Below are 15,766 nucleotides of genomic sequence, written 5' to 3'. Positions count from 1 at the left end.
AGTTCAAGATACACCGTTGTGTGCAGTGTACAATGCCGAAGGGGGCAGCTAGGTGGTGCCGCAGATAGAGCTCCGGCCTTGGAGTCAGGAGGACCTGAGTTCAGATCCGGCCTCAGACCAGACACTTGACACTAGCTGTGTGACCCTGGGCAAGTCACTTAACCCGACTGCCTCACCAAAAAAGCAAAAAAAAAAAAAAAAAAAAGTACAATGCCAAACACTAGGGAGAATGTAATGATAAATGAGATGCTACCCTCACTGTACTGACCATTATGAATCAGGAGCAATATAAGACAAAAGACAGGCACAAGGTGTCCTGGGTGTTTACAGGAGGGAGGGATCAGCTCAAGCTTCAGAGGTCAGGGAGCCTGAGCTGGACCCTGAAGGACAGGGCAAGATTTCCTCTCTGTGTGTCTACAGTCTGTGTAACTGAGGTTATATTCCAAGTGAGCAAAAGCATGGTGGGAAGGTCAGGACTTGTTTAAAGAATTTACAGTCCAGTTTGGTTGGACAGTAGCATATACATGAGGAGAGTGATCAAGATAAAATTAGAAAAGCAGTATCATAGGATTTAGAGCTAGGAGGTGACTTAGAGATTATCCAGTCCCATTCCCACATTCTATAGATGAGAAAACAGCTCTGGAGATGAAATGGCTTTCTCAAAATCAACCAATCAGTATGCATTTATTAAGCACCAACTGTGTATCAGGCACTTTGTTGGGCTCTGGGGGCACAAAGTCAAAAATGGAATTGTCCCTCGTCCCCAGGGAGCATTCGTGTTAGCAGGGGAGACGACACGCACAGACACAGATCAGAAAGGAGCGTGTGATGGGGGGGAGACTTTAGCAGTGGGGAGCTTCGTGGGGAAGGTGCCGTCGAGTGGTGTCTTGAAGGAACAAGGGATTCTAATAGGTGGAGGTCAGGAGAGGCAGTGCTTCAAGCACAGGGGACAGATAGTGATGGAAGGCCCAGCTATGGAAACTGGAGTATCATTTACGTGGATTGGTAGGAAGGCCACCTTGACTAGACCAGGTACAACAAAAGATAGGTAAGGGCAGAGCAGGATTCAAACTCAACTCTTAACTCCAAATATAGTATCCAGTTGTCAACACCAGATTCTCTAGGGTGGTATCCAGTTGTAGAGTGCTTGGAAAGCTGAGCTAAGGAATTAGGCAAAGGAGACTGAATGGGGTTTTTTGGCATGTGTGCGTCTGTGCGTGCGTGTGTGCGTATGTGTGATCAGAGCTATTTATCATTATTATTATTATTATTATTATTATCATTATTATTGAAGAGTCGGTGGACTCCTCACTCTCAGCCTCTTGCTACTGTCCTTTTTCCCCAGGGGAGAAGCCGTACATCTGCCCTTACGAGGGCTGCAACAAGCGTTACTCCAATTCAAGTGACCGCTTCAAGCACACACGCACCCACTATGTGGACAAGCCCTACTACTGCAAGATGCCCGGCTGCCACAAACGCTACACAGACCCCAGCTCCCTGCGCAAACACATTAAGGCCCACGGCCACTTCGTCTCCCACGAGCAGCAAGAGCTGCTGAAGCTCCGACCACCTCCTAAGCCACAGCTGCCCACCCCAGACAGCCCCTATGTCAGTGGGGCACAGATCATCATCCCCAACCCCGCTGCACTCTTTGGGGGCCCGGGCCTACCTGGGCTGCCTGCATCCTTGCCCCTGCCCTTGGCACCTGCCCCCCTTGACCTCAGCACCCTGGCCTGTGGTGGGGGCAGTGGTGTAGGACCTGGTCTTCCAGGCCCCGTACTCCCCCTCAACTTGGCTAAGAACCCGCTGCTGCCCTCGCCCTTTGGGGCTAGTGGGCTGAGCCTGCCTGTTGTTTCTCTCCTTGCGGGCTCTGCAGGGGGCAAGGCTGAGGGTGAAAAGGGGCGAGGGGTGGTGGGTGCCAAGGCTCTGGGCACCGAAGGCCGCAAGATTCCTGGGGAGAGGACTGAGGGTAACCGTGCTCGGTCTGGCCCAGATGGACTTTCCCTGCTGCCAGGCACTGTGCTGGACCTATCTACAGGTGTGAACTCAGCAGCTAGTCCTGAGGCACTACCTCCTGGCTGGGTGGTCATCCCACCAGGCTCTGTGCTACTCAAGCCAGCTGTGGTGAACTGATATCCTGAGGCCAGCCATGGCCAGGGAGAGGGAAAAGGACTGGACAGAGACTCCTCCCCTCATCCAGTCGTGACGAACGGAAATTCTTCTGAGAAATAGCAATAATGTCCTGCCTTAGGACTTGGCCATCCTCTGGCCTAGTCCCTGTGAGGTGGGCAGGAGGTAACCAGGACACATGGGGAAGAGGTAGGCCTTGGCCTGGGGCTGGCTTCATCTTTGTGTGTAGAGATAAAACCCATGTGGACAGAAAACAGGTCACTCTAGGGTCTCCTCACCTCCATGACCTCTGGAATGATGGCATGGAAGGCGAAAGGTAAATCCCATCAGATAAAAAAGTGAATTTTTGGCCCATAGAGCGAGCGCCTTGGATCCTATTGACCTCTCTCCCAATCCAGCTCCTCTACCTTCAGCAAAGGGTCTGGTCCCAACTCTCTTAGGGAGGGAACACCAATACCCAGTCCCTTTTTCCATGCTGCACCAAATCTACTCTGCTCTCCCTCCTCAGTTTCCGTTTTGGAATGCTGCTCCACAGTCTGGCTTTTGGCATTCAGCTCTTCCCATGTTTATCTGGTGCCAACTGACCACTGTCGTAAGGCTCCACCATCACTTTCTCCTTCCAGCCAGATAATGCTGCCTTCATATCCTGAATGTGAGGGAGCTGGGTCATAGGAATAGCATCCCACTCTAGCAGTGGAAGCCTCATCCCTGCCATTTCAACCCCATGGCTACCATGAACTACACGGGCCAGGAGAATTCCAATGGTCCCCCACAAGCCTCTCCTTCCGCCTCTTCAGAGCTGGCCCCAGCCCAGCTTTGGGAACATCTACAGACCCCTCTCCTTCTGACCCACTTTTCAGAGGGAGAGAAAGACAGACGCAGACCTTGGCAGTGCCATGGAGAGAACAGGTTCTTTCCCTTGCTCCCCCTTCCCCTCCCTGCTAATTGACAAGGTATCTCCCACCCTAGGGGTAGGGTGGGAGGGCTGCTCCCCCTAGCTCTGTTAACTTTGTGCTGAGGAAGAGGACCAAGGCAGGCCTATCTCCCTCCTGCCCCTCTTATAAAGCAGCATCCCCAACAAGCTTCAGGGCACGTCCTTTTTTTTCCTGGCTGGATAGAAAACTTGAGACCCAACTCTGTGGTTAAGGAGAGCAGCTCACAGGGCTGGGGCATTCCCATGGCAGGTAGATGGCAAATATGGAGAAGGCAGGCCCTGGAAATTCCTGAATTTGCCTCTTCTGAACCCCTTTTGTTTTGAGGTTACATTAAGAGTTCAACTATGGTTCCTCAGGGTCACCACTCTGATATTCTCATAGAAGACAACAGAGGAATATAGGTATTTGTTTCGTCCTGAGGTAGTTTCCAGACCAGCCATGGTGCTCAGTTGCCAAGTTCCCTGCTGTTACCCTTTTGTACAGTACCTCTGCTTGGGGGAAAAGGATGGGCAGAGAACATTAGGGGTGCTGTGCTGCCTCTAGAATTCTATCACCTTCCCTTGGGCATCCATTTCCCAGGAGACCCACTAAGCCCCTAGACTTTAGTGGGGGGATATCGAGAGGAGAATTCAGTTCTAAGCTAGCTGAGCCTTTGCTGGGGCTAGCAGAAGATTGCAAAGGCATTGTCTAAACTCTAGCCAGGAATTCTGGCTGCATTCTCACATTAGAGAATTAGAATGGAAGATAACAAAAAGGTTGTTGGAATTAGGAACCAGCAAGGAGGCAGGGCAGTAGCTAGGTAGGATGTTCAGTGGAGGCAGCCAGAAGCATGCTACATTGCAGGACCAGAAGGAAAGTGAAAATAGCACCCGAAGGGTCCATGCCTTCAGTCACTGGGGTATTTCAGAGTGGAATGGAGCCAGCTTGCTAGAACAGGTTTCAGTAGATAACTTTGGTTTGAGCCACCTGGTTGAAACTTTGAATACTGGGGGTTGTGGTCTCAAATCAACTTGCATGGGAGGAGGTTAACCATCTGTGATCCTGAGGAATTCAGTTGGCAGACAGCAGCATATGAAGAATTTTGAGCTATGCTTTAGGAAACCCGAATTCTAGCCCCACTGTTTCCATGAGTGGCTCAGCCTAAGCAATTCTTTTTCTCCCTCTCCGTACCCCTACCCCCGTGCTGCTCCAAACCCCTTGGCCTTGTAAAACTTGGGAGATCTACAGCCAGAGAAAAAGGGATATTGCATGCGTTTTATTTTTTTCCCCCACAAAGGCAGGGGAGTCTCTTGGTCGGCTCTCCTGGTGTGCTCCCCTCCTATTTGTTTGATGATGGCTGGAATTGCCTGACCTGCACCGTAAGTACTGTAAGCTCATCTAGACTCTACAGAGCCAGAGAAGGCCTGGCCTGTACTGCAGGCATGAATAAGCTAAACAAACCCTTTAGATGAGGGGGCACCTCAGCAGGATGGCTGAGGTCCTGTCCACTCCCATAACTACCTTCCCCATTCCTCTCCGCCCTCCCTCCCTATCCCAGCTATGAAGCAGCAGGACGGCTCTCCCAAGAGAACATAATACTGGCTTGCCTCCCTCCCCAAGGGGGGCACTTTACCTCTTGCCTGGTGTCACAGAAAGAACACTGGACTGGGAGTCAGGAGATCCATATAAAAGTCCCTGCTCTGCCACTGACTATGTTTTGTCACATAAACTTGCTGTGACTTTAGGCAAGGCACTTCTTTTGTCTGGGCCTCAGTTTCCTCATTTATAAAATGAGGGGGTTGGACTAAATGATTGCTCAAGTCCCTTCCAGTGCTGACATTATTAGATTATACTTGCCTCTTCTCGTTTGGGTGGCTCAGTGCCACCAGCTCCCCCTGACTGCCCTTCTGTTACAGAGGGGTCACTCTGTCCTGGCCCTCACCTCTGCTGGGCTCTCAAATCCCAGACTGTGATTAGGTTACAGCAGCTGGGGTTTTCCACGGAATAGGGAACCCAAGTATGGAAGGAGGGAGCTGGTCTCCCTCCTTCTGTCCCCTACTAGGAACCAGACACCCCACTGTTATCCCCCACCTAAGGGCCCCAGGCCTTAAATAACTGGCTGGCTCAGTGCTAGGGCCCACAGTTACCCCTAGTCTGGGGCATCTGCCCTTCCTGACTAGCGGGAGTGACCATCAAGGGTTGGGGGTGGTGGTTTGAGATGCAAGCCCATGGAGAATAGCAACATGGCACTCAAAAGAGTTAACATTAGCTCAGCATGTGATTTGGTGATAGACTAGGCTTTAAAGGGCCGGTGTACTTTTTTTGTTGTCATTGTTGGTTTGTTGTTGCACATTCCAAGATATCAGTATTTTAACAGTTTCTAAGTGCCTTTCTATTGTAGCTTACGTTTTTCCTCCTCTTGGCTCCATTGCTGTTAGCATAGAGTTTAAAAAAAAAGAGAGATAAGCTAATGACTATAACAATATATTCCTCCATGTGAGAGGAAGTTTATAAAGAAACAATAAAAGTGAATTGCAAAGATGACCTGCATGGACTGGAGTATGCTGGGAAATGGGGTCCAAGATCACACCAAATAAAACACGTGTTTCCCCACTTAGGCCCACTACAAGAAGCCTCAGAGATGTTAACACCCACCTCTGCCGTTTACCAAGATCCACCTCATCCATAGGATTCAATCTAGCTGGGTCTCTGAGCTTGTGAGGTTAGGCGAGGTGAGGTCTGTCCTCACCTCACATATCACACAGCACTCTGAAGTCATGGGTTGATCATTTCTCAGATGGGGGGGTGTACTGAGGTACAGAGTTCAACAGCAGAGAACAGGTAGGACCATCCAGGGATGGGACATTTCCACAATGCCCAAATTTGCATTCTCCCCCTAGCCACATGCTAGGGGCCTAGAAAAAGATGCTGGGCTCCTCTCTGTTGCCTTTATAGGAGCCCAAGGCAGCCCTGGGAATCAGAACCCAGAAACGGGCAAAGTTGAGAGATGACCCCCTTCCCTCCAGGTTCTCTTGACCTTTTAGGTAACTATGGCACAAGTAGCCTAGTTAATCATTCACCTGGGACTGTAGGAGCTCAATCCCGGCTAAGAGGAAGGCTCTGTGATTAACCACTGGGCTGCAACTGGAGGTGAGTAGAGGCCCCCTGAGGCAAGAGACGGCCTAGCAGAGGGCTCTAAATCTGCCACTAGGCCTGAATTACAGTTACCCCTCCCCTCCTGTTTCCTACCTTGAATGACTGGCTTGCTTTACCTCCCTACCTCAGACTGCTCATGTCAAATAGGGCTAAGAGCAACTGCCCTAATTACTTTTCAGTGCTCTTGTGGCTATCAGATTAGAGTTGTAAAGGAAAGAACACCACAAGCACAAAGTATTTAACATCACTGACAATACTGTTGCATTTGTCCAGGGGCAATTTAAAGCTTGGGATAAGGCAGAAGTTGCTCCTTACACAGACAGGAGAGACTAGACTCTCTTAAGATCCCCCCAGGTCTGAATTCAATTATTCAATAACTGATCTTCATGGGGCCGGCCTCTTAATCCTTTCTGTGTCAACACACCCCTTTGGTAGTCTGGGGAAGCTCATGGACCCCTTCTCAGAATAATGTTTTGAAATGTCTAAAATAAAATGCATAGGATTGCTATGGAAACCAATTATAAAAATATAAGAAAAACCAAGTTCCTAGGCCCCAGACCAAAAACTCCCACTTCATATGTAAGGCCCAAGAATACTCTTAAAACACACCTTTTGGGATAGTAGCTGAACCAAGATCAGTGGGAAAACAGTAGAATGATGAGACAATGAAGCACAGGCAAAAGCAGAGGTTTACCAGGAAAACTGCAGAGGGTCAGGGGCCAGTCAGTACCTAGTAGGTCGGCTCTCAGAGCTGGCAAAAAAAACAAAGACCTGCCTCTCGTTACTGCTCTAACTTGAGACTTCCGGTTTGACAAAATACAGCAATAACTCTCCCAGCAGCCCTGGCAGAGGATGAAGCTCTCTGGCTTCTTCCTAGCATCAACTATTGGCCCCTGTTGAGGTTGTCAGTACAACATTGTGGAGGTAAATACTTCCAGTTCCTTTTCCAGTCTAGAAACTCCCTGCCCCAACCAAGGCTGGCAAAAAAAGAATGACCTGCCTTTTAGAGTCTGGGCACATGTACCAAAAAATGCAGAAAAGACATTTATTACCGAGCTATAAATAATTCACACTGAGGCAAAGATAGGCAAGGATAGGAGGTCACGTTTTGGGCTGCTGCCCTCTCTCACTCTCGTCCTGGGCCTGGATTTTGAGCTCTTCATCTAGCCGTTCCTTAGCTCGTACCACCTGGGGAGGATGGGGAACCAACATTTCAGATGTTTGTTGTTTGTATTTTTTACCATTCACCCTCACCCAAGTCTGGTCCCAAACAGGATGCACTTCGTCCTTCTGGTTAGTTCCAAGTTATGATTTTCCAGAGCCATAAGGAGACCTTGTATCCCATCTACCAACCCTCACAGAATTCTGGTCTCCTATGGCCAGTTTCCTGAAGTATCAGGGAAGGTCTAGGATGCTGCTTTCATCTCATGAGTAAGTCCTAGGATTGTCCAGGGCCCTTCTACTATGGTTTATCTTTGTGCTGGCTGCTCCCAAAGGGGCAAAGTACAGGGCAAAGGCTACAGTCTGTGCTCAAATACACAACCAGCTACTGGTTTAGAATTTAGTCTTAAATTCTAATACAGTGAGAACAGAAGAATATGTCCAGCTGATCCATCAACAACATACAAGCCAATGCGCTGGTAGTCAAAAATGGCAAGACCGTAAGGTTAACTATAGACTCTTCATGGCAAGAGTTTAGTTTGAATTGTGAAAACATTCCATTGGAACAGAAGTAGAAGAAATGCATTATGTCCAGGCACTGGTCAGAGACAGGGACGTCAAGAGAGAAGCCTAAAACGTTGCTTTGTTGACTGTTTGGGACTTGCTGTATTTCCACTGACTGGAAATGAATGATCTTTTTAGCCCCATCTGCACCAACCCCCACCAGTGGCAAAACTGGTCCCTCAATTTAACTAGGTTTCCATAAGCCTTGAGGCCACTCACCTTTGACTGCAGGTAGAAGGAGCCACCCACAGATTTATCATTTACCTTAAATAAATGGTCAAAGTTCTGTTGAGGAAAAAAAGGAGAGGAGGATATTTATAGTAAGTTTAATGTTTACTAGAAAAAATGGGGGCTGGGGTCTCTTCCTGGTTACAGCTGGATTAAATGGTTTTGAGGTACCTTAACAGATGTGCTGCACTGGATATAAGGAGAATCCCAAGTGCTTCTGCCTGCCCAAAGATGGCTGCAGCTATATAATGACAACCCAAGAGAAGCCACGAAGACAGGAACTCCTGAGGGATGCCCTGAAGGCTTGCCTGGTGGAAACTCAACTTACTGCTGCTACCACAATTCCCTCTCCAGATGTGTTCTGTCAAGATTCCCACTGGGGAGAGGGCAGATCCCTAAGTGCCCTCTCCCGAACAGTTCAGGCTTCCTTTGCCAATATACCCCCCCTTTACTCTGGACACAGGCTGGGCATCCCTGCTCTAGATTTACCTTTTGGATTTCCTCTCGGCTCAGCTTGGAGACATTGAGGATCTGCTGGGCTTCCTGGAGGCTAAGTCCAGAAAGGCTGGATGCAGCTGCAGACTGATGACCGGCTCGCCCACGAGCATCTGCTGCTGCCCGGCTGGCTGTTCAGACACAAAATGAGCTCTTGGCCTCATATAACCACTCCCCTGGCAATCCCACAGGCCAGCCTCAGAGTTCTAAGCAGTCACTCCAACTGGAAACCTCACACTATGTGGCCAGGAAATAGAGGGAAGCCCAAGAACCAAGGTAGCCAAGAAAAGGCCATTGGGCATGGCAGGGCTAGCGTTCCACAATGCTGCCAGCTAATCTGGGCAACACTTAGGGCCACAAAAGTCAGTCCCTTTCCAATGCTATCCCACTCCCTTTCCTATTTTCCCCTAGAGTCATCCTTAGCATAATCACATTTGCTCTGCATAAAAACATCAGGGGAAATGAGGAACCCCTAAATGTGATGATCTATCCTGGGCTTTTACTACCTCACACACCCCTGCCCCTCCCCAGGTCAGTCTTGTTTCCCCCTCTTTTATACTATGGTAACATAAGAGTCTCTCTTATCTGAAGCCAAGTGAATTTGGAAGCTGATAACCCACTGCAATGGGCAGTCTCTGCCCTAAGGCCTTTGCCATCATGAGACAAAGCACCAAGAATGCCACTATTCAAAAAGACTTCCTGTCTTTTCAGCCCCTTCTGCCCTGTGGCAGCAGCTCAGAGAATCACAAGTGGTGCAGGTGTCACTGGGCCTCAGTTATGGAATGTGTTTGAAATAAGGGAGATGTTAAATGGTATGGCCTCAAACTCAAGAGAACATGGAATAATACTGACAGCTTACAGAGCTTTCCTCACACAACTCTGAGGCAGGAGTGCAAGTATTATTATTTCCATTTTACAGAAGGGAACACTGAGGCTGAGAGACTAAGTGACAGTTCAAGGTCACACTGTGAAATGCCAAAGCTGGGATTTAACCCAGGTCTCTGACTTCAGTCCACAGCTCTGTGCTATCACATCCTCTTGAGATTGGAAATCTGGTTCGGGGATATGCTGCTTACCTGCAAATTCCTGCCGCAGTGCCCGGGCAAAGGCCCTTCCAACCACCTGCACCCCCATCACGATGATCTGAGCTAGGTATTTGGCCTGTGGGCAAACCAGCAGTCAGTCAACAAGGTTCGCTGGGCACTCTCGCTCTGGAGCCCAAGTCTGGGGATGCTCTCCACTGGGCATCCACCAGAGAGCTGCAGCCAACGAATTCAGGTAAGCACAAGAGCACAGGCCTTTAGCTGATCTCTTCTCAACGTCCTGGGAAGACCACTACTCCTAACTTCCTAAGCTTCCTGCTTCAGCCGAGTTGCCCATTCCAAGTAAACCAACAGCAGGTCTAGCATAGTACCGTGAGGCTTGACAGGAGGGGAAGAAAAGAATTCTACTCTGCTGAAGAGTGTAAATTAACCAATGATCAGAAATAAAGAGAAAATGAAGATGCAAGCCTCCACTACTAGATGGAGGAAGGAAGACAGATAATTTAATGGTGTATAGTACTATGTCCCAGATAAGCCACAGATTGAAGAACACCCCAAACTTAGTTGTTTATGCATCTGACAGGCCTTGCCTTAATAAATGAGAGAATGTTTGGATTTCACAAGTAGGTCTGACCTTCACAAGTCTTCCATTTCCCACTGGGAAGTATGGCTCTGTTAACACTTCTTCTTACTTATACCTATGATCAAAGCACTGTGTAACTTTTAACAATTAGCTATTTGTTTAAAGACTTAATAGGACAGTTTGTGAATTTAATTGTCCTCCCCAGCACAAACCTACAGACATAGTAAGTGTGTCACACATTTCAAGGATTTGTGATTTCAGCTGGTATTCGTGTATTCCTTCTAAAACTTGATGGCTTTGGCCAATGAACTCATTATCCTGTGGCTGACCTAGAGCTGAACCTTGTCTAACTGAGCGAGGCTGGCCCTAGGATGACAGGCATAGCACCACTGGGGCTTGCCTTCCCAGGCAGACCTGCCAGAAAGATTGGATTCCATTGACATTTTCTAAGAGAACCCATGGTTTCCTTCTCAACAAAATGAGGCATCCAAATAGATTATATATCTCCTTCTAATCAGGAGATTCCTCCTTTATCAAATGAGGCTAGACTGGATGCTCTCTAATGTTCTTTCTAGCTCTAAAATGTGATGACCATGATGTTACTGACAATGATTACCTGAGTAGAGGATGGATGAAAAATTGAACGTAAAATTGAAGTAAAAATACTTCCTATGCTATATAACTAAGATCATCCTTCCTTGTAGTGAAGACAGCACTGAACTGGGAATGAAGAGATCTGAATCAAAGGAGTATAAATTTGGAACTAGACAGAGCCTTAGAGGTCCACCAGCCCAACTCCCTAATTTTACAAACTGCGGAAACTGAGGCAAGGCAAGTTAAGTCACATACACAAAGTCACAAAGGTAGTACACAGCAAAGCTACGGACCTAGAAAGTCACAGTGCCAGAAGAGAAAGACTGCTGAATTTGGAATCACAGATGTCTTTTAAGGTCCCTTCCAGTTCTGGAGGACCCAAGGCTCCTAAGCCCAGGTCCTGCTTTCAAATCTAGCATTCTTTCCATTGCATCCTTTATTTCTCTGGGTTTTACTGTCAAACTCTGTGCCCTCGAATAAGTCATTCCCCTCTCTGGCTCTCTCCTGTAAAGTAAGGGTCTGGACTAGATGAATTTCTAAGATTCTTTCAACTCTAAGAAAGAACAGAGTTTAAGCTTTGTGGAGCCCATGTGAGGTAGGGTGGTGCAGATGGTGCCCACAGGAGAAGATCTGGGGTCAGATTTGGATTATACCTTTATGACGGTAGGCAAGTCACATGACCTTCTAAGGCTCAATTTCTTCGTCTGTAAAATGATCTCAATCACCAAATTCTATGGTTATTCCTTAGTTCTCAACCTTCTAGTCCTCTTGGCAGTATTTGACACTGTTGATCACTTTCTCCTTGAGTTTTCATGACACTGCTCTCTTTTTTTTTCTCTTGTCTGACTGCTCTTTCTTAGGCTCCTCTGCTACATCCTATCTGCAACCCACTCCCTTTGCTTCGGTACCCCAGAACTCTGTCCGAGGCCCTTTTCTCTACTCTCTTCTCTTTCTCTCCCTCTCAGTGATCTCATCTTGGAGCTCCGATGGGCTCATCTCTATGGAGACAAATTCCAGATTTTTACATAGAGTTCTTTCTAGTCACTCTCTTGAATTCCAATAAGGCATCACTAACTGACCACTGAACATTTCCAACTCAATATCCCATAACTACCTCAACCTCATCACGTCAAAAGATTACTAATTACTTTCCCCCAAACCCTTTCCTCTTCCTAACTTCCCTATTTCTGACAAGTGCCCCATAGTTCACCACCCTCCCGGTCATGCAGGTTTACATCCTGAGTCATTCTCACTCACCCCCTCACATCCAATTAGTTGCCTAGTCTTGTTGATTCTACCTCTGAAATATTGCTTGTTTTTGTCCTCTTCTCTTGGCCTACAATCTGGTCTCCATCTAATTGGTCTCTCTACCTCCAGTATGACCCCTATCCATCTTCTATATAGCTGCCAAATTGACAATCCTAGAGCAAAAATCTCACCATGTCATTCCTCTGCTCAGGATAAAATATTAACTCTCAGGCTGGCAATTTAGCTACTTTGCCAAACACACTGCATATGACTCTTCTTCAAATACTCTACATTCCCTAATCTTATGTTCTATCTTTTGTCTATGCCTTTCCACAGGCTGTCCCCTACTCTACCTTAAACCCTACTTCAGAGAATCCGTGGCTCTCTTCAAAGTTCAGTTCAAGCCTCACCTGCAGAAGCCTATCCTGATCCCTGAGGTTACTTTACTGGTGCTTTTCTCCAGAAATCACTTTATATCTATTTTGTAACTGCTTTTCTGTTTACCTGTTGTTTTCCTCTATGAATGTAAGCTCACTGAGGACAAGAACTGTCTTACTGTCTTTGTATCTGTTCCTAGGTCCTGACACAGTACCTAGCATATATTAAGTACTTAATAAATACTTAAGGGAGTGAACTGAACTGAGGGAGTTGGATTAGATGATTATTTTTTCAGCCCCAATGATTCTCAGCCTTCCCCCTATCCAGGACTTTAAATTAATTTAAAGGCTGAGTAAAATTCAGCCTTTGATATACTGTAGTTGTGGACAGTACCTGATAGACCTGCTTGGCTTCCAACCGTAAAGAATGGGCCTTGTGAAGCAGAAGCTCCAAAGAGGAGACTTGGGATCACAGAATCACAGAGTTAGAGCTGGAAGGGTCCCCAGAAGTTATCTAAGATAACACATGCAGGCAGTGAACCCTCCATGCTTCATCAGATGGTTTTCAGAAGTTGCTGTGCCTCTCCCAATTCATCATTTGGCAGTTAACCTTTTGGTGATAAATATCTACACTTAGCTAGCCAATCCTCAGATAAGACAGTCTGTCACTGGGCCATACACAAAGCCCTTCCAGCTTGGTAGGATGTGCCAGCCCTTGAATACTACTTGCCTAGCCTTTGAGAACCAGTCAGCTCACTGACTAAAGTAGACTTTCAGTGCACTACCACTATTAATCATAAAGTGGGTGCTTTATAGAAATTTGAATGATTAAATCACCTTATATTGTAAAACTCTAAATACTTTCCAAAGTATTTTTCCATTCATTACCTCATTTGATTCAGGCCATCCTTTGATAATCACCAAGCATCACTCTAGTGTGAGTAGCCTGTTTATATTGCAGGACCTGATCGGTGGTAATCCTGTCCCACTGTTTTAATAGCTCATAGATGAAATAGATGAAATAGATGAAACAGTGACGTGCTCCACTTCTGAAGCACAGAAACTATGCAAATGCACCACATACATACTATCCTGCAGAACTGTTATAGCATGATATACACTGACAACAAACCTGCTTCAGAGAAACCCTACATGCAAAGATTTTCATTGGCCACTGAATTCTAATCATGTATAATGAAGCACTGATTGACAGGAAAAGAGAAAAATCAAGCTAGGTAGGCCAGATTGCTATCTGGGAAATTAGCAAGTAAAATGTGGCACCAATGAAGCCTCAAACTTCAGACCAGACTGAGTGTATACATCCAGGGAGAATATTCATTTGGAGGCAAGACCTGGAACCTGGACAACAAGCTGTACATCTGGCTTCGGATCAGTAAGTAACACAGCCTTCTGTTCATTTTCCCAAACTCAATACAGAGTTCAACCCTGGTACCACAGACCAAAAAGACAGCAGACTAGAACAGCCTTTGGGGGTGGGGTAGGGGGATGGGAAGGGTCTTCAGAGTAGTGAAGCAGCAGCCTCCAACACTGAATGTAGGTTGGAAGACACTGGCATGACAGGAGTGAGCCTGACAGTGACAAATGGAAGAGGTTGAAGCAACAGTGACACAGCATGTCTCACTCAATATCTCTATCTTAGAAGTGAGACCTAGAAAAGGGCCAGCTGTACCTTCTCCTATTCAAGCACAGCTTCCACAATATCAAGAGCCAGCCCTAATCAACACCTAATCAACACCATCATATATTAGGAAATGCACAAGAGGTCCCTGTTTATTCTCTTTCCCACAGCTCTCCTGGTGTTCAGAAGCTATCTGCCTTGCTTAGTTCCACTTAGTCTCCAGTATACTTGACAATCAAGACAGAATGTTAGAGGGGGATTATCTTATCCTGTCCCTAGAGAGGCAGAGTGGTATAGTGGATAGAATACTGGACTTGGAGACAGGAAAAATGACCTCTTCAAATGATAACTTTGGCACTTACTAGCTTAATTTCTCTGGCCCTTAATTTCCTCATCTGTAAAAAAGAAGGGATCAGACCAGATGGCCTCTATGGTCCCTTCTGGCTGCAAATCGGTACCCTGTGACCTCTCATTTTACAGATGGCAAAACAGAGGCCTAGAGTGGAGAAATGACTTGCCTAAGGTCACAGGGAAAGTCAAAGGCAGAACTGAGACCAGGGTCTTTGTTTACACTATATCAGGCTTTTGCATTGGTGAACACCATAGACAGGCTCCCTCAACACTTTCCCAGTCTTTCTCATCTCCAAGCAAGGCCACTGGAGTTGAGAAATAGCCCTGCACTTGGGAGTCAGGGAGACCTAGCTATGTGAACTTGGACAAGTCCTTTCTCCTGTTTCCCCTTGGAGATAATCATACTTGCACTGCCCCTATTTCAAAGGGCTAGGAGGAAAGCTACTTTTCTAATGAGCTATTATCGTTATTCTCTCTGCTAGGTGATACCCAGCCTCCACCCCCACTATCCCCTGAAAAACTCTGGACCTGCCTGGGGCCTGGAGAGCCCCTCCAGAAGATGGGGACCGCTGAGCCCTCCGAGGTGGGGGGCTGGGGGAGAAGGCTCCCGAGAGCTTCCACCTCCGGACTCTCAGATGGGAACGAGCCGGGCAAAAGTGGACGAAGCGGGGAGTATCAGTCATCTGGTCCAGCCCCAGTGACAGATGAGGAAACTGAGGCCCCGAGATGCGTGCGTGTGTTGGGGTGGAGGAGACGTGCCCAGGGTCTCGCGGCTAAGGGAGCAGCGGGGTCTGCACTCGAACCTGTCTCCCAACTCTCGATGTCGGGCCTTCCCCGCCCCACCCCCGCAAGGGAAGGTCGGAAACGGCCCTCCGGGGCCCCTCGCTCCCCCAGCCCCTCGCCCCCCACTCCCTGCCGGGCCTCGAGCTCACCATGGTGGCGGGACGCGGCCTTCGGGGCTGCGGCGGCCGCCGCGGCTGCGGCCCCGGCTGAAGGGTGGCGGGTCAGAGGTCGAGGAGGAGGAGAAGCTCCGGCGCCCCGACTGCTTCCCTCGCGAGCTGATGCGCATGCCTGCAGAGAGCAGGGGTCGCGGGGTCGCCGGAAGTGATGCCTGGACTAGGAGGGGCGGGCCTTCCGGCAGGCTGGAGATCCTGCCGTTGGCCGGCCGCCTGTCTCGAGGAGAGCCGTGGTGACCTTGGGGCCCGGCCTCCTAGACCTTGGACCAGCGGAGGCCTGGCGAGATGCTCGTGCTCCTGTCGGGAGAGCTGCGATGGAGAGATCAA

General features: G+C 48.1%; 2 protein-coding genes across 3 annotated transcripts in view; one reads left to right on the top strand and one right to left on the bottom strand.

The window, feature by feature from the left end:
- Positions 1-5,588, top strand: part of GLIS2 (GLIS family zinc finger 2) — a 45,707-nt gene extending 40,119 nt beyond the window's left edge. For both annotated transcript variants that reach the window (XM_027859737.1, XM_027859736.1), the window contains exon 7: positions 1,346-5,588. In XM_027859737.1, coding sequence (XP_027715538.1) covers positions 1,346-2,133 — 788 coding nt within the window. In that variant the 3' untranslated portion in view covers positions 2,134-5,588. The remainder of the gene's footprint in view (positions 1-1,345) is intronic.
- A 1,643-nt stretch (positions 5,589-7,231) lies between these two features.
- PAM16 (presequence translocase associated motor 16) lies at positions 7,232-15,496 on the bottom strand. The gene is made up of 5 exons (XM_027859629.1): positions 15,416-15,496; positions 9,725-9,809; positions 8,643-8,779; positions 8,145-8,210; positions 7,232-7,388 (listed from the first exon to the last, which is right to left on the bottom strand). The coding sequence occupies exons 1-5, from the start codon at positions 15,416-15,418 to the stop codon at positions 7,302-7,304; spliced, it is 378 nt and encodes a 125-aa protein (XP_027715430.1). The 5' UTR covers positions 15,419-15,496; the 3' UTR covers positions 7,232-7,301.
- Between the last annotated feature and the right edge of the window lie 270 nt (positions 15,497-15,766).

This window comes from Vombatus ursinus, unplaced genomic scaffold (genome assembly GCF_900497805.2).
Source record: "Vombatus ursinus unplaced genomic scaffold, bare-nosed wombat genome assembly UNPS02014171.1, whole genome shotgun sequence".
NCBI classification, from domain to species: domain Eukaryota; kingdom Metazoa; phylum Chordata; class Mammalia; order Diprotodontia; family Vombatidae; genus Vombatus; species Vombatus ursinus.
This window is presented reverse-complemented; position numbering and strand designations above follow the sequence as displayed.

Coding starts and splice junctions, on each gene's coding strand:
- PAM16 (XM_027859629.1), bottom strand. Junction 8,211..8,642: donor GCCGAGAGGAAATCCAAAAG/GTAAATCTAGAG, acceptor TTTCCTCAACAG/AACTTTGACCATTTATTTAA. Junction 7,389..8,144: donor CCTTCTACCTGCAGTCAAAG/GTGAGTGGCCTC, acceptor CATCCTCCCCAG/GTGGTACGAGCTAAGGAACG.